The sequence below is a fragment of the Salvelinus alpinus genome, chromosome 1 (assembly GCF_045679555.1).
Source record: "Salvelinus alpinus chromosome 1, SLU_Salpinus.1, whole genome shotgun sequence".
In the NCBI taxonomy this organism is placed as follows: domain Eukaryota; kingdom Metazoa; phylum Chordata; class Actinopteri; order Salmoniformes; family Salmonidae; genus Salvelinus; species Salvelinus alpinus.
In genome coordinates this window covers 43,896,741-43,923,696 of record NC_092086.1, presented here as the reverse complement: position 1 = coordinate 43,923,696, position 26,956 = coordinate 43,896,741, and the positions used below count along the sequence as shown (strand labels likewise).

The window sequence follows — 26,956 nt, the reverse complement described above, 5'->3', positions numbered from 1 at the left end:
TTCCGGCTCTCACAGACCTGTTAGTTTTTCTTTAAGAAGCCCTCCTGTTCTCCACTCATTACCTGTATTAACTGCACCTGTTTGAACTCGTTACCTGTATAAAAGACACCTGTCCACACACTCAATCAAACAGACTCCAACCTCTCCACAATGGCCAAGACCAGAGAGCTGTGTAAGGACATCAGGGCTAAAATTGTAGACCTGCACAAGGCTAGGATGGGCTACAGGACAATAGGCAAGCAGCTTGGTGAGAAGGCAACAACTGTTGGCGCAATTATTAGAAAATGGAAGAAGTTCAAGATGACGGTCAATCACCCTCGGTCTGGGGCTCCATGCAAGATCTCACCTCGTGGGGCATCAATGATCATGAGGAAGGTGAGGGATCAGTCCAGAACTACACGGCAGGACCTGGTCAATGACCTGAAGAGAGCTGGGACCACAGTCTCAAAGAAAACCTCTGGCTCTGAAGATCATAATTTCTCTTCAGCGATGTCCTAGCGCTTCCATTTAAAGACCCCCCCCCCCAAGACCGCTTCTAGGAGATATGATTATTTAACTTTTTTATTTTAAGTAGCCTCACAGATGAGTTTTTTTCTCTAGCTATTTCGTGTTTTCTTTGGGGCTTATCAGCAAGGAATTGGTTGGATTGTTTGGCAATAGCGAGAATTGGTTTGCATTTAGTACTGGGCTATGGGCTGATTTTGACCCTAGATTCTTAACTTACAGTTGACCTTGCATAGTTCTGAGCCTAACCATCACTGATCTAGTAGTCAGAGGATGCCCACAGGGAGCTCTAGTTCAGTCTGATTATCATGGATTATTACCACTTTCACTGAAACAGCAGAATGCAATTTGAGGTATTTTGGATATGCTTAGAGCCTCTGTGAGTTATTAGCTTTTCCTATCATCAGTATTTATGACACACACACACACAAACGCAGGACTATCCCTGCAAGCATATGGTTGGTGCCTTATCTGCAGCAAGGGGGATCAGAGTCTTGATTCATTTTCCCCTTCCTTGTCAAAGTGAGCTTTGCCTGAGGATTGTGCATCCTGATTCCAGCATCTCTCACTCACTCACTCACACACACACACACACACAGTTTGTTGGCATCTGTAAATAGTCTCTTATGCTCACCTTTTTTGTGGCCGGTTCTCTAAAGCTAGGCCATTACACAAATCTGTTCTAAAACACAAAGTGAATGCCAATAATAATCAACAAGAGCTGCCCTGGGGATTTTCTCTACCTCACATAGTTCTTTGTTATGACCCCCAGGCTAGTTCCCGACTTTATTTTAGCTCACCTGATCCACCATTAAGTGAATACAAATGGTAACTTTGGCAGTACACACAGCTGTAGGCTGCATTTCTTTTTTTAAATGTCTGTTTTGACAGTTTTTGTACTTCATCTTTAGAAAATGATTTTAGGCCTTTGATTAGCATTGATGTTTTAATGAGAAGTGGCAGACCAAAACGTGTTTCACATTTTAAAGTTCTCACTCTGTCACTCTCTGTTCTCACTCTTCTTGTATTAACAAATGTTTTGCTTACAAAAGTCAAACAGTGAAGACCAAAACCGTCAAAGACCCAGTCCTGGCTTTGGGACAACACGTGTTTCTGTTTGGGGATCTGTGTGGTGGCAGTTTCTTCCCTGTGGCCATTATGGTGTCTGGCTACCTCAGGGTACTGTGTGGGGCCTTTATGGTGTCTGCCTACATCAGAGGTACTATGTGGGGCCATTATGGTGTCTGCCTACATCAGAGGTACTATGTGGGGCCATTATGGTGTCTGCCTACATCAGGGGTACTGTGTGGGGCCATTATGCTGTCTGCCTACATCAGGGGTACTGTGTGGGGCCATTATGCTGTCTGCCTACATCAGGGTACTGTGTGGGGCCATTATGCTGTCTGCCTACATCAGGGTACTGTGTGGGGCCATTATGCTGTCTGCCTACATCAGGGTACTGTGTGGGGCCATTATGCTGTCTGCCTACATCAGGGTACTGTGTGGGGCCATTATGCTGTCTGCCTACATCAGGGTACTGTGTGGGGCCATTATGCTGTCTGTCTACATCAGGGTACTGTGTGAGGCCATTATACTGTCTGCCTACATTAGGAGTACTCAAGTACTATTTGAGAAGTCCGGCCCCACAAATCTCCTAGGGGGCAAAGGTCCGGATGGATATTGTAATTTATCGGCGTAGTAACAAACATCTTGCAACAAACACTTTGCAACCCATGTGACCCCAAACTGTACACAACCCTCCTGTTGGCGTAGATAAAATCTTGCAGTTTTAAAGCTAATTTCCCACAATTCTACACATTTTGCATGGGGCAGAGCATTTTATTCTGTTGCTTTTTAAAGCAAATTTTCTGCAATTCAACAAATGTTTCCATGTCTTATGTGTGTTTATATGATACCAGGGGTCAATGCCCGACCCTCTTCCAAAAAATAAACTCAACAAAAAAAGATGTCTCTTTTTCAGGACCCTGTCTTTAAAAGATAATTCGTAAAAATCCTAATAACTTCACAGATCTTCATTGTAAAGGGTTTAAACACTGTTTCCCATGCTTGTTCAATGAACATGCACCTGTGGAACGGTCGTTAAGACACTAACAGTTTACAGACGGTAGGCAATTAAGGTCACAGTTATGAAAGCTTAGGACACTAAAGAGGCCTTTCTACTGACTCTGAAAAACACCAAAAGAAAGATGCCCAGGGTCCCTGCTCATCTGCGTGAATGTGCCTTAGGCATGCTGCAAGGAGGCATGAGGACTGCAGATGTGGCCAGGGCAATAAATTGCAATGTCCGTACTGTGAGATGCCTAAGATAACGCTACAGGGAGACGGGACGGACAGCTGATCGTCCTCTCAGTGGCAGACCACGTGTAACAACACCTGCACAGGATCGGTACATCTGAACATCACACATGCGGGACAAGTACAGGATGGCAACAACAACTGCCCAAGTTACACCAGGAACGCACAATCCCTCCATCAGTGCTCAGACTGTCCGCAATAGGCTGAGAGAGGCTGGACTGAGGGCTTGTAGGCCTGTTGTAAGGCAGGTCCTCACCAGACATCACCGGCAACAACGTTGCCTACGGGCACAACCCACCGTCGCTGGACCAGACAGGACTGGCAAAAAGTGCTCTTTACTGACGAGTTGCGGTTTTATCTCACCAGGGGTGATGGTCGAATTCGCGTTTATCGTCGAAGGAAAGTGCGTTACACCGAGGCCTGTACTCTGGAGCGGGATTGATGTGGAGGGTCCGTCATGGTCTGGGGCGGTGTGTCACAGCATCATCGGACTGAGCTTGTTGTCATTGCAGGCAATCACAACGCTGTGCATTACAGGGAGGACATCCTCCACCCTTCCTGCAGGCTCATCCTGACATGACCCTTCAGCATGACAATGCCACCAGCCATACTGCTTGTTCTGTGTGTGATTTCCTGCAAGACAGGAATGTCAGTGTTCTGCTATGGCCAGCGAAGAGCCCGGATTTCAATCCCATTGAGCACGTCTGGGACCTATTGGATCGGAGGGTGAGGGCTAGGGCCATTCCCCCCAGAAATGTCCGGGAACTTGCAGGTTCCTTGGTGGAAGAGTGGGGTAACATCTCACAGCAAGAACTGGCAAATCTGGTGCAGTCCATGAGGAGGAGATGCACTGCAGTACTTAATGCAGCTGGTGGCCATACCAGATACTGACTGTTACTTTTGATTTTGACCCCCCCTTTGTTCAGGGACACATTATTCAATTTCTGTTAGTCACATGTCTGTGGAACTTGTTCAGTTTATGTCTCAGTTGTTGAATCTTATGTTCATACAAATATTTACACATGTTAAGTTTGCTGAAAGTAAACGCAGTTGACATTTCTTTTTTTTGCTGAGATTATATTTATTTATTTTGTAGTCTGGACCGCGGCCTGAATTGACCCCGTTCTGGGACCGGATCCAGACCGCAGTCCACCATTTGAGTATGGGGCGTCTAGGTTGTGCACAAAGCTCACAGGTGTGTTGTCACTAATGAGCAGAGGTCCCAGGTGCCACGGGGGAAGTATTTGATTGTGGTTAGGAGGAAAAGGTTTAGCTGAAGTGTGTCGGTGTCTGTCAATGGCGGAGTGAGTGGCTGCAGCAACAGCTGTGACAGTGCTTGATCAAGGATTCACAGGCATTTGACACACACTCACAGACCCACACACTCACCTCACTCACTCGTCTTGCCACAGTAGATACTGGCTCTTGAAACTCATAGCAGCTGTACATTTCCACTGCAAGCCAGTGTTTCTTTTTTCCCATCTTTTTCATTTGGTTTTGTTTTTTTCAGTAAGATTTGCCCATTTTTCTGAACTATTCGGAACTTTGTTTGCTAAAAAACGAGAAAGAGGAGAGGTCAGTGAGAACACAGTTGTGTATAGAGCACTTTATATGGACTTTTGGAAAACTTCAATCTTCTCATGATTTTTGTCACTTGCACAAGGACCATTTCTATTCTGATGCTCTTATTTTGGTCCATCGGGCGATATCCTGCATTAATATATTTAGCAGAATCTCTGTGACTTTTCCAAAAGATATCACAAACGTGATAATCCATATTGACTGGACTGTATTGGACTGAGCTGAACAGAGAATTCTATTTTTGTTACATTTGAATGTATTTGGACATTATTTTAATGTATTTATTTGATGGGACCACCGTCTTTCAGTAATACTTATTTATTGTTTTGAACCTGATCACCATGCTGGACACCAACCCGACCCTTCACACAGACCCCACCTCTTTTGGGCCCCCTCCAATCAGCAACAGCATGGATAAGCAACGCCTACGATTGGAGTTAGAACGCCGGGCTTGTCAGAGCCTGAGGGAAGGTGGGATTCATATTACGCACGCACACATACACACAAATTCTTTATAATATGAGATGTGGAAGATATGGTTTTATTGATATCTTTGTTTGGTTATATATTTTTTTTAACACGTATTTTTGATATAGCATCATTATGGAGAATTATTATCCTTACTCTTCCTACTTGGCTTTTGTTTCATAGCTCCCCATAAAACACACCCAGCTAAACAGTAGAGTTTTTCTCAGTGAATCGTGTGTATTGAGTTATGCTGCTCAGGCCGGCTCAGTGGGTGTCTGGTGTCTTCTGGGCTGCTGGTCAGATACTAAGTGGACCTTCTGGCCCCGGTACAGATGGGGCAGCGCCAGGACTCTGTGCCCAGTGGACAATGCTCAGGCACCTGTGGGTGCAGCCAGGGCCGTGACACCAACTGAGTTGGCGCGAAAAGAGCCTGAACAGATTTAGTCGTGACACACTGAGAATCTCACACTGACTTTTAGAGAAACATAAATGTGCTGTGAGGCAGATACGCTGGCCCACTGAGTTAAGGTGAGAAATACTGAGACTGATGAAGATACTGTGGTGTTTAGTGTTACACACAGAGACAGGTTTAGATACTAAAACACAGATGGACACTGAGGGAAAACAGGGACAGGCTTGAGACACTGAGATGGACTTGGAACCATTGAGACAGACTGTGATTTACCGAGAAGTTATTTGCACCGAGACGTGCAGTCTTTCAGAGACACTGTACGATGTGGTAACCCACAGGCACCTGCCTTGGCAGCCGGTCTTACTTCAGAGTTTCAAAGGTGGACAGCATACCTTGGCCCTGATTGAGGAGGGTGTCTGTTCACATGTGTCCCCTCATGCAGCCAGGCCGAGCCCAGGCCTTAGATTTCTGCTTCGGAGCAGTTTGAGTGTCGGGTGATTTACAGTAATATTCCCTGTAACTCAACAGGCTGGGCCGGGCAGAGAGATAGAGTTCCCAGATATTACAGTGTGGTACACAAATAGAAACCAGCAGGGAGAGGTTGAGGATGGGTTTCATCTCAGGGTTGGGATGGAGGGAATGGAAAGTTTTGAAAATATTTTCAAAGAAGTAAACGATTGAATAGGCGATGTAGAAAAAGTGCACCGGAAGTTTTGCAGTGACGCACAGAGAAAGGCGACAATACATAAATTGAGCACAAAGGGAGATATGGAGAGGGGCAGGTGGTAGGAAAATGTAATGTTCTCGTTTACATCACATTGAGGTACTGAGAACGGTAATGAATTCAAATTGTGGCATTTCAGAGTGAGCATTTGCCTGCAACAGATTCTGTATAAGCAGCTGGCATCATTCCCCTGTCAGTCCTTGGCACAACTAGCAAATCATCTGTCGCTGGAGGAGTGTGGAGGAGTGTCTGTGTTTGTGCGTGTCCCCCCCCCTCCCCCCCGTAAACCCATTTAATCTCGTCTCCTGTCGAGGGTACTATTGGGAGTCCTACGTCAAGCAGCCATATAAGAGAAAAGAGGATGATTTGGCCCAGGTGGCGACAGCCAGGACTGTCAGAAATGTTGACGCTGGTCAGAGATGTGAAAAACCGCAGAGGCTGAGCTCAGAGAGAGATGGAAACCATGAGAAAGAAGTCCCACATCGCCCACACTGATCTCACTCTGACCTATTAGTCAGTATGCTTCCCTGTGGTTCACATGTAGGCAGCAGACCAGCTACAAACACAGCTACCTCAGGAGGTGCACACAAGCATCACTGTGTACAGTACAATGGACTGGTCCAACAATCATACTCTCACACATGAACACCAGGCCACATACTGTATGGCTATGTAGTATACTGTAACTGCTTAACTTCCACTCGCATGTACAGTATCACATCTCTAATTTCATGAAAACGGCTTATGCGCGTACTGAGATGTAGGTTTACTTTACCTCACATCTGACAGGAATCACTTACATGAGTCCACTCAGCTCACTGAGGCTGAAGTGTAAACACTGGATAGCAATGATGATGTGATGCAGAGAACATGGTCTCCATCAATAGCTTTCTGTGTTCGTTCTATTTGTCTAGCTGAGATTAGGCAGCTGTTAGCGAGACACATTTATTCATGTCATACACATTTAGTCAGTACAGAAGTGTTACCATTTATCTGTACATAACCTCCTCTCAATATATCACCTCATTCTATTTTGAATTGTGAGTGGTGAATGTGGGCCTTCCTGTTTTTACAAGAACCCCTCTGCATTAGCATTGTTCAAGCCATGCGGAAGTGTCGTCCTCTCTATCTCTCTCTGTGTGGTAGAAGTTGTCAAAACGCGACAACCCGGCTGCTGTTTGAATGTAGAAACAGGAAGCGCGTGTGTGTGTGTGTTTGTGTGACAGGGACCGTCTGCCCGCTATTTCTCCTCCCTGCCTCTGATGATAACCTCTGTATCGGCTGTCAGACGACTCTGAGGGAGGGAGAGAGGAGAGAGCCAGAAGAGCAGTGAGTAGGGTACTCTTCAACTCTTGGCTTCTACCTCCCAGAAAGATACACTATATTAATTTACAACACGGCTGTAACCGGCCTTGTATTTCCTCCCAAGGAGAAGAGCACGTAGCGGAAACTGACTGTAGGGCGTTTGGGTTTTTACTATTGGTTGTTGCCCTTGCTGCTTCTGTCTCTAGTGTACTCACCTGACCTCTTGCTGTCCCTCTTATGCAGTGCTCCAGCTCAAACTCCAGCAGAGACGGACCCGTGAGGAACTGGTCAGCCAGGGGATCATGCCACGTAAGTAACACTCTCCCGTCCGTCAAACTGCCTCATCCCCAAAACCAATCTCCCCTTCCTCTAGCTGCTACCTCACTTCATTAGCTTGCTTTTCAAAGTGAATGGATAGTTTGTTGACCTATCCTCACGCGCATAAGAATCAGTAAAGCTACTCCTATTGTAGTCACCTCACTTGTTTCAAAGCAGGCACTTAATATACAACCGTATAGTATCTTACATGGCTATACACATCTCAAAGCTTTGCTTCATGTTCTAAGGTTCTAGAGATCCTGATGATTATGCATGTGGTTAAATCGGCACCGTCTTTTTTCTGAGAAATGCCGTTGTCAGTCTTCAAAGCAAAGTGGATCGAGCTCCTTCCTCTGCTTCTGACTTTTGAATGCTAAACTCATTCCGTGTGTACTGGGGCCTGTGCGTTTAATTCATTGCCACATTTAATTTTGAGCTGTTACACTTGTTCTTTTCATTGCACAGTCAATGAATGTTTACATTACTAAGATAGACTTCCTCTCTGTTTCACACTAGTTAGTTCCAGGAACCTTTTTTTTAACCAATTTACGTCCTCTTAACTATATTTAGTACAATATCAGAATGCGCCACAGAACACATTTTGTTTGGTGTAAATGCATGAAATTTGGTATCAACATAGTAAATACAGGTGACCTGATCTAAGCCCAAATATGCCAAATATATGATTCAACTTATTGTTTGTGAACTACGGCTGTTTCTGTATCGTACTATATTTAGTCTTTGAACACATGGGGTTACTGTTTTTTACACGATTCATGAATAAAATCATGTAAATATTTTCAAATTATCAGATCTTAATAGTTGTATAGATTGCCTGGACCTTATATTAGGGATGCACGATATATCGGTGAACATATCGTAATCGGCCAAAATTAGCTAAAAATGCACGTATCGACCTATGTCTAGTTTAACGCCCGATTGTACAAAACCCATGTCAAAGCTGACGTGCATACCTATATAACGAAGGTACATGACGTAATGACGCCACGTAAAATTTTGTGCTATAAGTGCAACACAGCATTTCTAAACTAGCCCACAATGTCTGCTGTGTGGATCGAGCAGTCAATAAGTCAAGCAGTCATTTGAAAGAGGTAATTTGAAAGAGTAACAAAATTTCAGCGAGACAACTCGAAGGCAAAATCCATTAAAGCAAAGATAATATAATTCATTGCCCTTGACAATCAACCATTCTCTGCCGTGGGTGATGTTGGCTTTCGTTTTCAATACCGCGTTGGTAATAAAGCATCATTTGTTTGACTGCAACTTCTGGGGTAGCTAGCTTTAGCTTGGTACCTAGGTAGCACCAATACAACCAGCCTGAAAACAATGACCAGTAAAAACTGCAGTCATTTTCATTATTCTTAGCAATGATTTAGGAATCCTTGTGAGTAAGTATTAGCTAGGTTGCCACTTGTTGTTCACCTATTGAAGTTGAACTTCGGTTCATGAAAATAAATAGCAAGCCAGCTACTTAACCCTGTTGCCCAAAGCTAACGTTATAAGCAGCCAGCCAGCTAGCTTCATCTGGCTAGTGAGGATTGACCAGACCGGGTTATCTGTTGTGAAGCTAGCCACAATAAGTATTAGGCACAATAGTGGAATTTGACATTTAATCCTAGTAAAAATTCCCTGTCTTAGGTCAGTTAGGATCACCACTTTATTTTAAGAATGTCAAATGTCAGAATAATAGAGAGAATGATCTATTTCAGCTTTTATTTCCTTCATCACATTCCCAGTGGGTCAGAAGTTTACATACACTCAATTAGTATTTGGTAGCATGGCCTTTTAAAATTGTTTAACTTGGGTCAAATGTTTTGGGTGGCCTTCCACAAGCTTCCCACAATAAGTTGGGTGAATTTTGGCCCATTCCTCCTGACAGAGCTGGTGTAACTGAGTCAGGTTTGTAGGCCTCCTTGCTCGCACAAGCTTTTTCAATTCTGCCCACAAATGTTCTATGTGATTGAGGTCAGGGCTTTGTGATGGCCACTCCAATACCTTGACTTTGTTGTCCTTAAGCCATTTTTGCCACAACTTTGGAAGTATGCTTGGGGTCATTGTCCGTTTGGAAGACCCATTTGCGACCAAGCTTTAACTTTCTGACTGATGTCTTGAGATGTTGCTTCAATATATCCACATAATTTTCCGTCCTCATGAAGCCATCTATTTTGTGAAGTGCACCAGTCCCTCCTGCAGCAAAGCACCTCCACAACGTGATGCTGCCACCCCAGTGCTTCACGGTTGGGATGGTGTTCTTCGACTTGCAAGCATCCCCCTTTTTCCTCCAAACATAATGATGGTCATTATGGCCAAATAGTCCTATTTATGTTTCATCAGACCAGAGGACATTTCTCCAAAAAGTACGATCTTTGTCCCCATGTGCAGTTGCAATCCATAGTTTGGCGGTTTTGGAGCAGTGGCTTCTTCCTTGCTGAGCGGCCTTTCAGGTCTGTCGATATAGGACTCGTTTTACTGTGGATATAGATACTTTTGTACCTGTTTCTTCCAGCATCTTCACAAGGTCCTTTGCTGTTGTTCTGGGATTTTTTTATTAGGTCTTGGCTAATTTATTGTGATTTTCCCATGATGTCAAGTGAAGAGGCACTGAGTTTGAAGGTAGGCCTTGAAATACATCTACAGGTACACCTCCAATTGACTCAAATGATGGCAATATGCCTATCAGAAGCTTCTAAAGCCATGACGTCATTTTCTGGAATTTTCCAAGCTGTTTAAAGACACAATCGACTTAGTGTATGTAAACTTCTGACCCACTGGAATTGAGATACAGTGAAATAATCGGTCTGTAAACAAATGTTTGAAAAATGACTTGTCATGCACAAAGCAGATCTCCTAACTGACTTGCCAAACTATAGTTTGTTAACAAGAAATTTGTGGAGTGGTTGAAAAACGATTTTTAATGACTCCAACCTAAGTGTATGTAAACTTCCGAATTCAACTGTATATACAAAAGTATGTGCATCGTTCCTGACAGGTGTATAAAATCGAGTATAAACAGCTATACAAACATTGGCAGTAGAATGGCCTTACTGAAGAGCTCAGTGACTTTCAACGTGGCACCGTCATAGGATGCCACCTTTCCAACAAGTCAGTTCGTCAAAGTTCTACCCTGCTTGCCCGAATGCGTTCTGCCAACTGTAACGTTTGGTGGAGGAGGAATAATGTTCTTGGGGCTGTTTTTGATGGTTAGGCCCCTTAGTTGCAGTGAAGAGATCTTAACGTTACAGCATACAATGACATTCTAGACGATTCTGTGCTTCCAACTTTTTGGCAACAGTTTGGGGAAGACCCTTTCCTGTTTCAGCATGACAATGCCCCCGTGCATAAAGCGAGGTCCATAAAGAAATGGTTTGTCGAGATCGGTGTGGAAGAACTTGACTGGCCTGCACAGAGCCCCTGACCTCAACCCCATCAAACACCTTTGGGATGAATTGGAATGCCGACTGCGAGCCATGCCTAATCACCCAACATCAGCCACAAGACCTCACTAATGCTCTTGTGGCTGAATGGAAGCAAGTCCCCGCAGCAATGTTCCAACATCTAGTGGAAAACCTTCCCAGAAGAGTGGAGGCTGTTGTAGCAGCAAAGGGGGGACCAACTCCATATTAATGCCCATTATTTTGGAATGAGATGTTTGACGAGCAGATGTCCACATATACAGTGCATTCGGAAAGTATTCAGACCCTTTTACTTTTTCCACATTTTGTTACGTTACAGACGTTTTATAAAATGGATTAAAACAATTGTTTCCCTCATCAATCTACACAACATCCCAATTTATTCAAAATTACATAAGTATTCAGACTCTTTACTCAGTTGAAGCACCTTTGGCAGTGATTACAGCCTCGGGTCTTCTTGGGTATGACGCTACACGCTTGGCACACCTGTATTTGGGGAGTTTCTCCCATTCTTCTTTGCAGAGCCTCTCAAGCTCAGTCAGGTTGGATGGGGAGCGTCACTGCACAGCTATTTTTATGTCAAAAAAGTGCTGTAATTTCCAAAGTTTTTTTAATTTTAATTTGTACCTTTATTTAACTAGGCAAGTCGGTTAAGAACAAATTCTTATTTTCAATGACGGCCTAGGAACAGTGGGTTAACTGCCTTGTTCAGGGGCAGAACGACAGATTTGTACCTTGTCAGCTGGGGGATAACCTTTCGGTTACTAGCCCAATGCTCTAACCACTAGGCTACCCGATGGATGAAAATATCGTCAAATGAAAGTTGACAGTCTGCACTTTAACCGTATAGTCATTTGTATCATTTCAAATCCAAAGTGCTGGAGTACAGAGCCAAAATAAGAAAACATGCTTCACTGTCCCAGTAATTACGGAGGGCACTATATATACAGTACCAAAAATTAAGATCTGATCATTTGAACAAGACAGTAACCCCATGTGTCCAAAGGCTAAATGTAGTACAATATCAAAACATCATATTGTAGACAAATGCTTTGGCCGGTAAAAAATGTGTAATCAGTCCGCTCAGAGAACAAGTGTACCAAAGGAAATTATACATTTCTGTTATGGACATGAATGGGTTCAATCTGATTGGGTTTATGAGTAATAAACCAGTAGCATACATGTTTTTCTTTTGGCATTTCATTCATTGACGATGCATGATCCTCCTCAGTCAGGGTTTTGAACCGCCAATAGAATGCTTTCTCTCTTCACTTTCAAATCCCTATTTGGCCCAGTAAAGGAAATGCACATGTACTAACGTTACTCTCTATGCATTGCAAGTTGTTCATATTTACAGTACACTGCCTAGTATTACAGGAACAGACCACTATTATAAATTGCTCACATACAGTGGGGCAAAAAAGTATTTAGTCAGCCACCAATTGTGCAAGTTCTCCCACTTAAAAAGATGAGAGAGGCCTGTAATTTTCATCATATGTACACTTCAACTATGACAGACAAAATGAGAAGAAAGAAATCCAGAAAATCACATTGTAGGATTTTTAATTAATTAATTTGCAAATTATGGTGGAAAATAAGTATTTGGTCAATAACAAAAGTTTATCTCAATACTTTGTTATATACCCTTTGTTGGCAATGACAGAGGTCAAACGTTTTCTGTAACTCTTCACAAGGTTTTCACACACTGTTGCTGGTATTTTGGCCCATTCCTCCATGCAGATGAATTACAGGCCTCATCTTTTTAAGTGGGAGAACTTGCACAATTGGTGGCTGACTAAATACTTTTTTGCCCCACTGTATTTTCCTTGTTCTGTAGGGAACCACACAAGGGGTAGGTCTTATGGTTTGACACAGACCACCTTAGCGTTTAGACAAGTATTTAACAATGCCTATTCTCCATGCTTTTGGAGTATTAGAGAAGATACCAATTTAAATCTACGCCTTTTAGAAATGTTGAGACAAAGGGTGCCGTTGAATTTAGTCACACTGTTCAGACCGATGTGTGTAGTGGTTGTCAGACTTGGCTAGAGTATTCATTTGAGTCTTCCATTCATGGGCACTGAACCTTTGCTGGTAGCAAGTGAAACGGCACACAGTGTTGTGTGCAGCGGGATTGAATTCAATGTGTGGCCAACACAAAAAAGGCTCGCATTTCCTTCTACTACTAACAGCCTTGATACGTTAGAATATTTCTTTACTATGCTTTCCGAGTGGTTAAAATGCAACAGTGTTAGACAGTCACAGTAGCAGCTTTGTTGGGATATATTGCTCAACCTTATTATATATGCTGTTGCTGCTTCTCTTTTATGTTTACTTCTCCTTTCTTACGTTGATCAGAAGAGAACCCCAGTCTGCATGGGGCCAGACTAAGCAACACGGCCAGGGTCTCATTCAACATAAGAGAGGGAGGATGTTGGAGAGAGTGCAGAGGAGATGGTAGAGGAGAGGAGAGGGTGTGAGGAGATGTCATAGAACAGTAGAGGAGAGGGTATGAGGAGATTGCAGAGAACAGTAGAGGAGAGGAGAGGGTGTGAGGAGATGGCAGAGAACAGTAGAGGAGAGGGTGTGAGGAGATGGCATAGAACAGTAGAGGAGAGGGTATGAGGAGATGGCAGAGAACAGTAGAGGAGAAGAGAGGGTGTGAGGAGATGGCAGAGAACATTAGAGGAGAGGAGAGGGTGTGAGGAGATGGCAGAGAACAGTAGAGGAGAGGAGAGGGTGTGAGGAGATGGCAGAGAACAGTAGAGGAGAGGAGAGGGTGTGAGGAGATGGCAGAGAACAGTAGAGCAGAGGGTGTGAGGAGATGGCAGAGAACAGTAGAGGAGAGGGTGTGAGGAGATGGCAGAGAACAATAGAGGAGAGGGTGTGAGGAGATGGCAGAGAACAGTAGAGGAGAGGGTGTGAGGAGATGGCAGAGAACAGTAGAGGTGAGGGTGTGAGGAGATGGCAGAGAACAGTAGAGGAGAGGGTATGAGGAGATGGTAGAGGAGAGGGTATGAGGAGATGGCAGAGAACAGGAGAGGAGAGGGTATGAGGAGATGGCATAGAACAGGAGAGGAGAGGGTGTGAGGAGATGGCATAGAACAGGAGAGGAGAGGGTGTGAGGAGATGGCAGAGAACAGTAGAGGTGAGGGTGTGAGGAGATGGCAGAGAACAGTAGAGGATAGGAGAGGGTGTGAGGAGATGGCAGAGAACAGGAGAGGAGAGGGTGTGAGGAGATGGCAGAGAACGGGAGAGGAGAGGGTGTGAGGAGATGGCAGAGAACAGGAGAGGAGAGGAGAGGAGAGGGTGTGAGGAGATGGCAGAGAACGGGAGAGGAGAGGGTGTGAGGAGATGGCAGAGAACAGTAGAGGATAGGAGAGGGTGTGAGGTGATGGAAGAGAACAGGAGAGGGTGTGAGGAGATGGCAGAGAATAGTAGAGGATAGGAGAGGGTGTGAGGAGATGGCAGTGAACAGGAGAGGAGATGGCAGAGAATAGTAGAGGATAGGAGAGGGTGTGAGGAGATGGCAGTGAACAGGAGAGGAGAGGGTGTGAGGAGATGGCAGAGAATAGGAGAGGGTGTGAGGAGATAGGAGAGGGAAAGAGTAGCAGTCACAGGAAAGGCATTGGTCTGCTAAACGACCACCTGACGGCAGGTGAGTCATCATGTCTCCTGACTATTTCTTTCGCTACCCCTTGTCCTCTCGCTTCCCTCCTGAATACATATTTAACCTCTAGGTCTGAGTATCACTTCAAAATAGGTCCTCCTTGCTTATACTGTCAGTGTGCAGACAGCTACTTCTCTTTCCTCTCATTCCCTCTTACATTTTTGGTGTAGTGCACTTTGTATTGAATAGGGTGCCATTTGGGACACAGTCTCTGTCTTATGCAATCCCAGGGTGGCACCACTCCATCCAATCAGAGAGCAGTGAGGAAGTGGTCTCATGTAAAAGCAATGTTTTTGTTTGAACCACAGAAAAAGAGACGAGCTAAATGAGTGTTAACTGTAGGGGTGATGCTCAGTGTCAGGCTCCTCTGATCACTGCTGACCGGAGGACTGGTTCAATCGGAGGCCTGCAACATTTCTACTCACCGCCTCAGAGATACGTAACTACATGACCAAAAGTATGTGGACACCTGCTGTGCAGGCCAGTCAAGTTCTTCCACACCGAGCTCGACAAACCATTTCTGTATGGAACTCTTTGTGCATGGGGGCATTGTCATGCTGAAACAGGAAAGGGCCTTCCCCAAACCATTGCCACAAAGTTGGAAGCACAGAATTGGCTAGAATGTCACTGTATGCTGTAGCGTTAAGATTTCCCTTCACTGGAACTAAGGGGCCTAACCCAAACCATGAAAAACAGCCCCAAGAACATTATTCCTCCTCCACCAAACGTTACAGTTGGCACTATGCATTGCGGCAGGTTGCGTTCTCCTGGCATCCACCAAACCCAGATTCGTCCGTCGGACTGCCAGATGGTGAAGTGTGATTCATCACTCCAGAAAACGCATTTCCACTGCTCCAGAGTCCAGCTGACGCTTGTGGCTGAAATAGTCCACTAATTTGAAGGAGTGTCCACATACTTTTGTATAAATAGTGTTCAGCCAATTGGCTCTTTGTCCAGACAAACATTAGTCTGAATGTGCACTGTTGGGTGGATAACATAACATTCTAGGACATTGGCTAACAGTCATGTGTTTGCTTACGCACATTGTTACGAGTGTATGAAAATGAATTACAAAGTCAAGATAATGGGATTTTCCATAGCGTATACGCGCATGGTAATCTTAGGCTTGTGTGCGGCTACTCGGCCATGAAAACACATTTCATGAAGCTCCCGACGAACAGTTCTTGTGCTGACATTGCTTCCAACGTCAGCTACGAGCTTCTGCACTCGGCGGTCCTGTTCTGTGAGTTTGTATGGCCTAACACTTCGCGGCTGAACCATTGTTGCTCCTAGACGTTTCCACTTTACAATAGCAGCACTTATAGTTGACTGAGGCAGCTCTGGCAGCGCAGAAATTTGACAAACTGACTTGTTGGAAGGTGGCATCCTATGACGGTGCCAGGTTGAAAGTCACTGAGCTCTTCAGTAAATCTATTCTGCTGACAATATTTCTCTATGGAGATTTCATGGCTGTGTGCTCGATTTTTATACACCCATCAGCAACAGTGTGGCTGAAATAGTCCACTAATTTGAAGGAATGTCCACACACTTTTGTATAAATAGTGTTCAGCCAATTGGCTCTTTGTCCAGACAAACATTAGTCTGAATGTGCACTGTTGGGTGGATAACATAACATTCTAGGACATTGGCTAACAGTCATGCGTTTGCTTACGCACATTGTTACGAGTGTATGAAAATGAATTACAAAGTCAAGATAATGGGATTTTCCATAGCGTATACGCTCTAACCTAGAAAACAGTGAAGCATATTCAGGACACACACACTCATGTCTCTGTGGAGAGACATTTAGATTTTTGCAATTTGAAGCATTTGTCTAATTCAAGATAACAATGAAACGTATTGTCAAGCCTTCAATTACAGGAATCAAAATTACCTTTTAAAATAGAATATATACTTTATTGTCCATTTTGGACAGTTTAAAGACGGTTGATTTATTGTTTTATATGATTGACATGAGCTGTTTTTATTGGATGGCTGTTATAGCTAGTGATATCACATACCGTGTATTGAATTAAATAACAATCATGACTGTTTCTCATTGTTGGAATCATTAACAATATTTGTGCGACTGCATGCATGGTTAGCCGGCTGTGGTGTAAGGGTGTGTTTGTGTCACACTGTGTGAAACTGGGCTATAATAAGCAGACCTGGTGATATCCTACCTTACATGTTATTTATATCCACTTTAAGACATTGCGCGCTGCTACTAGTAGAACTGCAGAGAAGACGTGATCCACACACCATCATGCATGAAACACTTGTCCTCACGCTCACAGGTGCACTTAGGTGACTCGTTATTCTGGATGCATAAATCCATCACGGTCCATGATGTTCATAAGCTTAGCTACAGACAGTCAGTCCATTTAGGAGCGCAGGGAAGGACTGAGAAGGATTCTTTCACCATGTACATTTCTTCAGTGGCGAGTGGTCAGGATGTACAGTGTTTTGCTCAAGAGGCCAGATATATTTTCCGCAGTCATGTTGGTTGATTTATTTGACGAAGGAAGGTTCAGAAAACGCTTTCAACAATGAATACCTAATTAACATAGCACCCTAATCTTCTTTAATGCAATGAGAATATGAGAGCAACAGCAATTATTGTTTTATTATCTTTCATTAAATTCAATTAGAAGGTGTAATGAGGGTCATTTTGTTCAGCCCATACGTCTTGGTTACATAATGGGGTGTTGTGACTAGAAGGAAGGGGAGGAAGCCGGGAAGGAAGCCAGACAGGAAGTGAAAAAAGAGAGTGAAAGTGGGGTTCTTGTACAGTTAGTTACACAGACAAACACCCAGCATCAGACTAAACACGTTCAACTCCACTATAAAAACACAACAGCAGACTTCAACCAGATGTAAACTACTCAGGATAACACCTAACTCTCAAGGGCCTTCTGACTTCAGATCCTGGAATGGCTCTTTGATGTTGTCAGCACAATGCCTCGATAATAAAGGGGGCTGTGCTTTTTACTGGTTGGCTCTCCTCTGTGTCTTTCTCACTTAAACACCCACAGCCCCCGAGAGCCGCCCCGTTCCATTACAATAGTTGGATTTTCAAATCAACCCCAGAGGAAGAATAAACAAACGTTTGAGATGGCTGTAGTGTAGCAGAGCAGTTACATGTTATAACTGCTACGCAGCAGTCCCTCTTGTACCCTAACAGCAGGGCAGTGTGTCAGCAGCGAGGGGGTTGGAGGCCAGTGATGCGGGCGCTCATGCAGATAAATGTTTTTTTTGGCTCTGACCTCATCGCCCTCCCGCTCCTCTCTCCTCACTGACAGACAGGCGCGCTGGAACCGCACCGCCCAAGGCGGTCATGTACCCGTCCAGGAGGCTAGGGGGTACGGGGGTAGAGTCCTAGGGGTATGAGGGCAGTGATGTGCTCATGCTCAACGGGGTGAACTGAGGCTTGTGCTGGTACTAAGATGCTGACCTGGGGCCAGCTGACCTGACCCGCCCGGTCAGAACACACACTGTGCATCGCAGGGAGGGAGGGAGGGAGGGAGGGAGAGGGGGGAGGGAGAGCTAAAGTGTGACTGAATATCTAGCTAGCACTCTCTTTATCGCTGTCTCTTGTCTGTTCTGACTGCAGAAGCAGGTTACATGTCACTTCTCCCCACAGAAACAAGGTACTGAAGGTAGCTATATGATAGCTCAATATACAATACATGCATTACTCTATAGACCGGGAAGCAATATCTAGTGGCTGGAGTAATTCTCAAACAGTGGAAAATCACATTCAGGGAGAACCCTTTGATGTCTCCATTCCATTCCCACCTTGTGACTGTCAGACCATGAAAATGGAAACCTGCTATTTGACTCATGAATGACTAGAGGCATACTGATATGCTATTGGTTTTGAGTACTCAAATGTAAAATGTAAAGTACATTATGAAGTCATTGCCTGGTACATGAGGACATAAGTTTCTAACCACTTGTTTTTTAAACATCAGCATGAACATACACTTTGCCCTGTTAATGTCTTCTCTCTCTCCAGCTCTGAAAAGTCCAGCTGCCTTCCACGAACAGAGACGAAGTTTAGAGCGAGCGCGGGTGAGTTTCTCTTCGTTCTCCTCTCACTCTTTGTGGTGTCTGTCAGATGAACACTTTTAAACTGACCCTCAATGGTGAACTGGTTAAAAAGTGAATCATTTCTCCCCTTCTCTCTTCCTCTTTTCTCTTCCTCTTCTCCCCTCTCCCAGACTGAAGACTACCTAAAGAGGAAGATCCGAAGTCGGCCGGAGAGGTCGGAGCTGGTCAGGATGCACATTCTGGAGGGTGAGTTTCTCAGACAGCGCCCCCTCCCTGAGCCACAGAGTGCTGCACCTGAAAAATGTAGGCTACAAAATAAATTCCCACAATTGTTTGCTCTTCCATTCCATTAGCTGATATTGAGTGCCATAACTGGTAGCTGTGCTGTGTGCTTGTACCTTCGTATCTGCATCATTACATAAGCATTGACGTTGAAACTCACAGCTTTGATTTCCTGGTTCCCTGATAAAGATCACGTGCCTGATGGTTGTTGGCTGGCTAACCCGCTGTGTGCTGTGTGTTCAGAGACGTCGGTGGAACCCTCCCTTCAGGCCAAACAACTGCAGCTGAAGAGGGCCCGTCTGGCTGACGACCTCAACGACAAGATCTCCCACCGGCCCGGCCCCATGGAGCTCATTCACAAGAACATCCTGCCTGTACACAGCAGCATCAAACAGGCCATCATAGGTAACTAAAGCAGCAGCATCAAACAGGCCATCATAGGTAACTAAAGCAGCAGCATCAAACAGGCCATCATAGGTAACTAAAGCAGCAGCATCAAACAGGCCATCATAGGTAACTAAAGCAGCAGCATCAGGCAGGCCATCATAAGTAACTAAAGCAGCAGCATCAAACAGGCCATCATAGGTAACTAAAGCAGCAGCATCAAGCAGGCCATCATAGGTAACTAAAGCAGCAGCATCAAGCAGGCCATCATAGGTAACTAAAGCAGCAGCATCAAGCAGGCCATCATAGGTAACTAAAGCAGCAGCATCAAGCAGGCCATCATAGGTAACTAAAGCAGCAGCATCTAACAGACACAGTACCACTCCATATTATGTAGCCACACTAGCAAATGAGCTCTCATGATCACTACACTATTCTATCATTTCAACAGCATCAAACAGGTTATTGTAAGAGGTCCACCATTCCACAAGCCCCATGTTTCCAATTACCACAGTTCACAAATTTTCTCACTAGCGTGATGTAAACATCTGCTGAATAAGCAAAAATAGTCCACCCAGTGAAACTCTATATGAAGGTCATCAGGAACAGGTACTGAATACAATCTCATATGATCTCTGCTCACATCGGACCCAGTCACACATCATATAAATACTGTGCATCTGTGTCTGTCTCAGTGTATGTGTGTGTATGTACAGTGCATTCGGAAATTATTCAGACCCCTTGACATTTTGTTACGTTACAGCTAAAATGGATTCAATTGTTTTTTCCCCCCTCATCAATCTACACACAATACCCCATAATGCCCCCAAAAAAACAGGTTTTTAGAAATGTTTCCTAATTTATTAATAATAAAAACTGCAATATCACATTTATATAAGTTTTCAGACCCTTTCCTTAGTACTTTGTTGAAGCACCCTTGGCAGCGATTACAGCCTCAAGTCTTCTTGGGTATGATGCTACAAGCTTGGCACTCCTGTATTTGGGGAGTTTCTCCCATTCTTCTCTGCAGATCCTCTCAAGCTCTGTCAGGTTGGATGGGGAGCATCACTGCATAGCTATTTTCAGGTCTCTCCAGAGATGTTCGATCGGGTTGAAGTCCGGGCTCTGGCTGGGCCGCTCAAGGACATTCAGAGACTTGTCCCGAAGGCACTCCTGTGTTGTCTTGGCTGTGTGCTTAGGGTTGTTGTCCTGTTGGAAGATGAACCTTCGCCAGAGTCTGAGGTCCTGAGCGCTCTGGAGCAGGTTTTCATCAAAGATCTCTCTGTGCTTTGCTCTGTTCATCTTTCCCTCAATCCTGACTAGTCTCCCAATAGCTGCCGCTGAAAAACAAACCCACAACATGATGCTGCATTTACCATGCTTCACCTTAGGGATGGTGCTAGGTTTCTTCCAGACATGACGCTTGACATTCAGGCCAAAGAGTTCAATCTTGGTTTCATCAGACCAGAGGACCTTGTTTTTCATGTTCTGAGAATCTTACCTTTTGGCAAACTCCAAGCGGGCTGTCATGTTTCTTTTACTGAGGAGTGGCTTCCTTCTGGCCACTCTACCATAAAGGCCTGATTGGTGGAGTGCTGCAGAGATGGTTGTCCTTCTGGAAAGTTATCCCATCTACACAGAGGAACTCTGGAGCTCTGTCAGAGTAACTATTGGGTGCTTGGTCACCTCCCTGACCAAGGCCCTTCTCCCCCGATTGCTCAGTTTGGCTGGGCGGCCAGCTCTAGGAAGAGTCTTGGTGATTCCAAACTTCTTCCATTTAAGAATGATGGAGGCCACTGTGTTTTTAGGGACCAGAAATATTTTGGTACCCTTCCCAAAATCTGTGAATCGACACAATCCTGTCTCTGAGCTCTACCGACAATTCCTTCGACCTCATGCCTTGGTTTTTTCTCTGACGTACTGTCAACTGTGGGACCTTATATAGACAGGTATATGCCTTTCCAAATCATGTCCTATCAATTGAATTTACCACAGGTGGACTACAATCAAGTTGTAGAAACATCTCAAGAATGATCAATGGAAACAGGATGCACCTGAGCTCAATTTTGATTCTCATAGCAAAGGGTCTGAATACTTATGTAATAAGGTATTTCTGTTTAAGTTGAATACATTTGCAAACATTTCTAAAAACCTGTTTTCACTTTGTCATTATGGGTTGTTGTGAGTACGTTGATGAGATTTTAGAATAAGGCTGTAACGTAACAAAATGTGGAAAAAGTCAAGCGTCTGAGTACTTTCCGAATACACTGAATGCACTGTATGTGTGTTAAAACGTGAGAACCTCTGCTTGTCCCTCCTGGCCGTTTCCTCCTCCAGCCAAAATAAGCATATTGATGTTCAAGTTGGCATTCTCTCACCATGCCCATCTAGAAGGGCTTTGCCTGCCTTCAGATGCTTCGAAGCTGCTGCCAAGCATGGAGATATCATTGTTAACCTTAGATATGTATTTACACAGATACCGTCAATTCATGACTGTCTGATGAGCAGGGGCCAACCTCATTGCCAACTTCCCCACTGCGGGCCCCTCATGGGCGCAAATTATATTTATCATACTAATGTTTGTTCGCATTTGTGCATTCACGGTTCACAGAAACATTTTGATTTCAATTTCACACAACACTATAAAATGTGAGTGTCAGTTTGGGTGTGTGGTTGTGTTTGTGCACGCATCAAGACATGACTTGGCACAGTTGGTTGGATTAAATGTAAAGGAATGTATTGCCACACCAGAGTTCACATAACAGGTAGTCTCTACTGTGCTGTTAAACGATATGATGGAAACTAGATTGATTGCTGTGAAGATGAATGTAAACATGTCTGAGCGTCAGGTTCCAGCATGGTTCAATCTCAGGGGATTTCCCCGGCTGTCGCTGGCTCTTAATAACAACAATCAAATTACAGGCAGTCATATCCACACAGAGAACAGGGACATGACCTCAACCTGTGCTGCTTTCCACACTCTCCGCCACACACACACACACACGGCGGTGAAAAGGGGAAGCCATCACATGATTGGTTCAGGAAGAGAATGAATCAAACCCCATATTGGTTATTCATCATCTCCCACTGATGGGAAATTAATAGCCAACGGTGCTCGCTGAGCGCTCCAACTGCCTACCGTCAGTAAATAAAAGATCCATAATGGTCTTTGTCAAAGACGTGGGGATGTACCAGCCATATACAATATGATGATAAAGCCCCGGGCCCAGCAGGCCTCCACCTCCTCCTGCTGCCACTGCAGGAACCTCTGTTGATGCTGACTGACTGATTAACAGACTGACTGGCTGCTGAGAGGAATGATGGCATGGCTAATGTTGATACAAAGCCTGGCTTTTTTTTTTTTACATGGCTCTCTCACACTACATCACAACAACGATGACAAGGCAGATTGTTGCTTTGTACGAACTGTCACTGGTGGCTCATTATTCTACTTTCTCACTATTTATCTCCCTCTTTTTTCCCTCTTCTCTCTTTTCACTCTTTTGTTATTTCTTCTCTTCATTCCTCTTTCTCTCCCTCAGAGACAGACTTCCCCAAGGTTGCTGGGGAGATATCCTCCTTTGATGAGGACAGTAGTGATACTCTCTCTCCTGAGCAGCCCATTGGTCAGGAGTCTCCGCTGGGCCACGGCCCTCTGCCCTCTCCCCCTGACGCCCTAGCTTGCAACAGCACCCCCACACAGTTTCTCACTCAGGTTCCTCCGCCACCCCCTCCTCTTCCTCCCTTCTATGGGCCCTGCCAACCAGTGAAGTTGAGCAATGGGACAGCAGTTCTGAGAACCGCCCCTGCACTGATCAAGGTTAGTGGCAGCTGTCACGGCTAATTATGAGTATTGTACCAAAACCCATTGTATTTGTATTATTAGTTTAGCATTGCTTCTGTTGTTAACAGTAGACTAGTCTAGTGTTTAATCCACTACGTCTCAATGATCTTTCCCCCTGCAGTCTCAGCCAAAGCCCACCTCAGAGCGCCCCCCTCAGCGATCCAAGAAGCCCAAGGACAACAAGCCCAAGGTGAGGAAGCTGAAGTACCACCAGTACATCCCCCCGGACCAGAAGGCCGACCACGAGCCGCCCCCTCAGCTGGACTCCACCTACGCCAAGATCCTCCACCAGCAGCAGCTCTTCCTCCAGCTGCAGATCCTCAACCAGCAGCAGCAGCACTACAACTACCACACCATCCTTCCTGCACCGCCCAAGTGAGTGAGTGTGTGTTTGCGTGTGTGTGTATACAACTGCTTCACATACCCATCAACTACAGCCTGTATCCTATCCTATCATCGTTTTGACTCATGTTTTTTTCTCTCCAGACCACTAACAGATCAACCACCTCCCACCAATGGCCCCTCTCCTTCTCCGGCCGTACCCGCCCCCTCGACATCCTCCTACAGTCAAAGTGCACCAAGCCGGCAGAATGTCACACATGTGGGAGGGGCCACACCAGGTTGTTTGCCTCCTAACCTGGACGACCTGAAGGTCAGTAAAAGCCGTTGCATTTATAAAAAGTTGACTGTGTTTACAAAACCAACTGTGTGTCTAAACATTTCACATTCTGACACCTTCTTTTGTCCTCCAGGTGGCTGAACTGAAGCATGAGCTCAAACTGCGGAGCTTGCCTGTATCAGGCACCAAGAATGACCTCATCGAGCGGTTGAGGAACTACCAGGCTCAGCAGAACAGTCGTGGTGGTGGTAGTGCAACAACTACAACAGCAGGGGGTGCCACAGTGTCTGGGGCTGGAGCTCCCAAAACCAACCACCCAACACAACAACAACAAAAACAACTACTACTACTACAACAGCAGCAACAGCAACTTTCCCAACACCAGGCCCTGTCCTCTGTGGTCCACCAATCAGGAGATGCAGGTGTGGTAACCTTGGCAACCTTCCCGTTCATGACCACTGCTCCACAGCAGATCATGCACTTTGGCAGCACTAGCTCCTCCCCGCCTGTCTCTCCTGCCCCCTCGGACCGCTCGCTAACTGGGATGAGCCCAGACGAGACGAGCTGTAATGGGGACTCATTTGGGGAGATGGTAGGTCTCCTTTCTATATCAGATGTGTCCTTTAAAAAAAAAATGTTTTTATAGTGCCCAGATATCAGGTTTTATAGTTTGAATCTTGAGACTACTTTTCTCTTTCCAAATAGGTAAGCTCTCCCCTCACCCAGCTAAGCCTCCATCCCTCCCCCCAGCACCTTGGCACTATCAAAGAGGAGTTAAGTGGCTCGGCCCCAACAGCCTGCCAGTTCTCCATAGCTTCTCTGCAGAAACGCCTGCAAGTAGCACCCGCGTCTGTGAACAAGGACCAGATGCTGCAGGAGAAGGACAAGCAGATCGAGGAGCTGACGTGCATGCTAAGGCAGAAACAGCGGCTGGTGGAGACCCTGCGCGTCCAGCTGGAACAGGGCAATAGAGGGGGCCGGGACGCCCCCCCAGAACCCCTGGGCCTTGTCAGGGTGAAGGAAGAGCCCCCAGACATCCCCAGCATCCCCTCCACATTTTGCCCCATTGCCCGCTCCCCGACCCCTTCCCAGTGCCAAATGGAGGTCACCAAGATGACCATCAAGCAGGAGGTCAGGGATGTGGAAGAGGCCGTGGAGCCGTCCTTGGAAGCCCCACCTCAGCAGGTGCAGCTGGAGCAGATCCAGGCGCAGCAGCGGTCGCAGCTCGAGCAGCTGAAGCTGCAGCAGATGCACCAGATCAACGCGCTGCAGCTGGCACAGCAGCAGGCCTTGCAGCAGCTGCTCCTACAGCAGAACCAGCAGAATCTGCAGAAACACCGCTCACAGCAGAGGAAGAAGAAATCCCACAAGCAACAGCTCAAGCAGCAGCAGCAACAGCTACTGTCCCAACAACAACAGCAGATACAATCAAAGAACCAACAGCTGTTACAGTCAAAGCATCAACATCAGCAGATATTGCAGGAACAACAGCAGCTGAAGTCACAACAGGTCAGTGGCAGTCAAAACAACTCAACGGCTAGTCACAACAAGATCTGCAGACAGTGACAGCAAAACAAATGTGATCCCAGTCAAAATAGTCCGTGGGTCACCTTGTGTTTGTCTCTCGCTGACTAATGCCTTTGGTCTCTTCCAGGTGTCTCAGATGTTCCTCAATCAGCAGTCGCGCTCCACCACTTCCTTCCCCTTGGATCTCCTCAAGACACACTCCACACCTACCCTGGTGACAGACAGCAACGGCAACCATTTCCTCATCGCACTGACCAATCACTGTGCCGAGAGCCAAGGGAGTGAAACGCCACAAGGCACTCCACATAGCAAAGCAACCAATCGCATCATACTGCAGGTAAACATTTAAATCCCTCTTTCACTCAAACCTAATGTTTTTGTTTAGGGACTCCTTGTGCTGCTTACTTTTCTTCTCACGCTTTTTCTCTCATTGGTCTCTACCAGAGACTGCAGTCAACTCCCACCAAGCTGCCCAGCGAATCCCCTCTTCAGTTGTCCAGCAGTGACACCCAATCAAAACCAAAAACTCAACCAGGCCTCGTGAAACAGCCAACCAGAAAGGTAAGGGAAAGGTTCCAAAAGCCTGATATGTAGGATGTCCGTTGAACAGCGGTGAATGGAGCCTCAATTATGGTGGTGACTGGCTTGTTGCTAATGTCCCATTAAGTGAGAGAGTCATTCAGAATTGCCTCGGTGAATCCAATAATCGTCTGTTATGTTAATTAATGATGTAAACCCTGTAATACACTGACAGCATCCTTGATATATAAGAGCTGATAACTAATGCAATGTAATAGTGATTATTATTCTGGTAATTACTGTAATGATATTCCTCATCTTTGTGATTTATGTTTTAAACTCAGAATGAAGCTTTCAGCTCATTTGCATCTCAGCTCATTAAGATTTATCTCCCATTTTGCTTAGGGACAGAAGGCGGGGCTGCAGGTGTCAACCAATCACTCCCCAGGGGTCGCGCTCTCCTTCTCTGCCCTGCCCAATCTCCAGCCTTTCTTCCCCAATGATGACTCCTCCCCTTCTGAAAAAGACGCCTCCCCCTCTCCTCCAGCTCAAACGGTAATTGTGAACTTGTTAAAATCTGTACTGTAGTTGCAGTTCTTTAAAGGGACAAGTTAATAGTATACATTTTTAAGACATGAGAACATTGTTCTATTTCCATCAGGAGGATTTGAGTCCAGGTCTTGACCATGAACCCCTGTTCAGCCCTCCTTCTCCCAAACAGACGCCCTCCCCTAACCCACCGGATGACAAGGTAACCCACGCCGCCTGGCTGTTTCTATGTTTGTGTCTCAGAGGTCTCATTATGGACAACCATGCCAAGACTCTTGCTCTTCTGTATTCACCTCTCAACTCATTGGCTGTGTCAGGACTTACTATTCTCCCTGTGTCTTGCTCCCAGGATAATGGATCCACCCAGCATATGGACGACCTCTTCGACATCCTGATTCAAACAGGAGGTGAGTGTTGAATGCCGATAGAGAAGGAGAGCTCCTCCTG

At 45.4% G+C, this 26,956-nt stretch overlaps 1 protein-coding gene across 11 annotated transcripts in view; it reads left to right on the top strand.

Moving 5' to 3' along the window:
- LOC139537555 (myocardin-related transcription factor A-like) overlaps positions 1-26,956 on the top strand; it is a 43,816-nt gene that overhangs the window by 13,952 nt on the left and 2,908 nt on the right. For 2 of the 11 annotated variants that reach the window (XM_071339038.1, XM_071339125.1), the window contains exons 4-18: positions 4,774-4,872; positions 7,554-7,619; positions 18,751-18,806; positions 18,956-19,088; positions 19,257-19,472; positions 22,994-23,271; positions 23,417-23,670; positions 23,782-23,947; positions 24,048-24,506; positions 24,620-25,423; positions 25,569-25,778; positions 25,886-26,002; positions 26,366-26,515; positions 26,622-26,711; positions 26,859-26,916. In XM_071339038.1, coding sequence (XP_071195139.1) covers positions 4,774-4,872; positions 7,554-7,619; positions 18,751-18,806; positions 18,956-19,088; positions 19,257-19,472; positions 22,994-23,271; positions 23,417-23,670; positions 23,782-23,947; positions 24,048-24,506; positions 24,620-25,423; positions 25,569-25,778; positions 25,886-26,002; positions 26,366-26,515; positions 26,622-26,711; positions 26,859-26,916 — 3,156 coding nt within the window. Of the gene's footprint in view, positions 1-4,082; positions 4,873-6,324; positions 7,344-7,553; positions 7,620-18,750; positions 18,807-18,955; positions 19,089-19,256; positions 19,473-22,993; positions 23,272-23,416; positions 23,671-23,781; positions 23,948-24,047; positions 24,507-24,619; positions 25,424-25,568; positions 25,779-25,885; positions 26,003-26,365; positions 26,516-26,621; positions 26,712-26,858; positions 26,917-26,956 lie in introns of those variants that run through there. The other 9 variants (XM_071339384.1, XM_071339210.1, XM_071339479.1 and 6 more) reach the window with 9 other exon arrangements.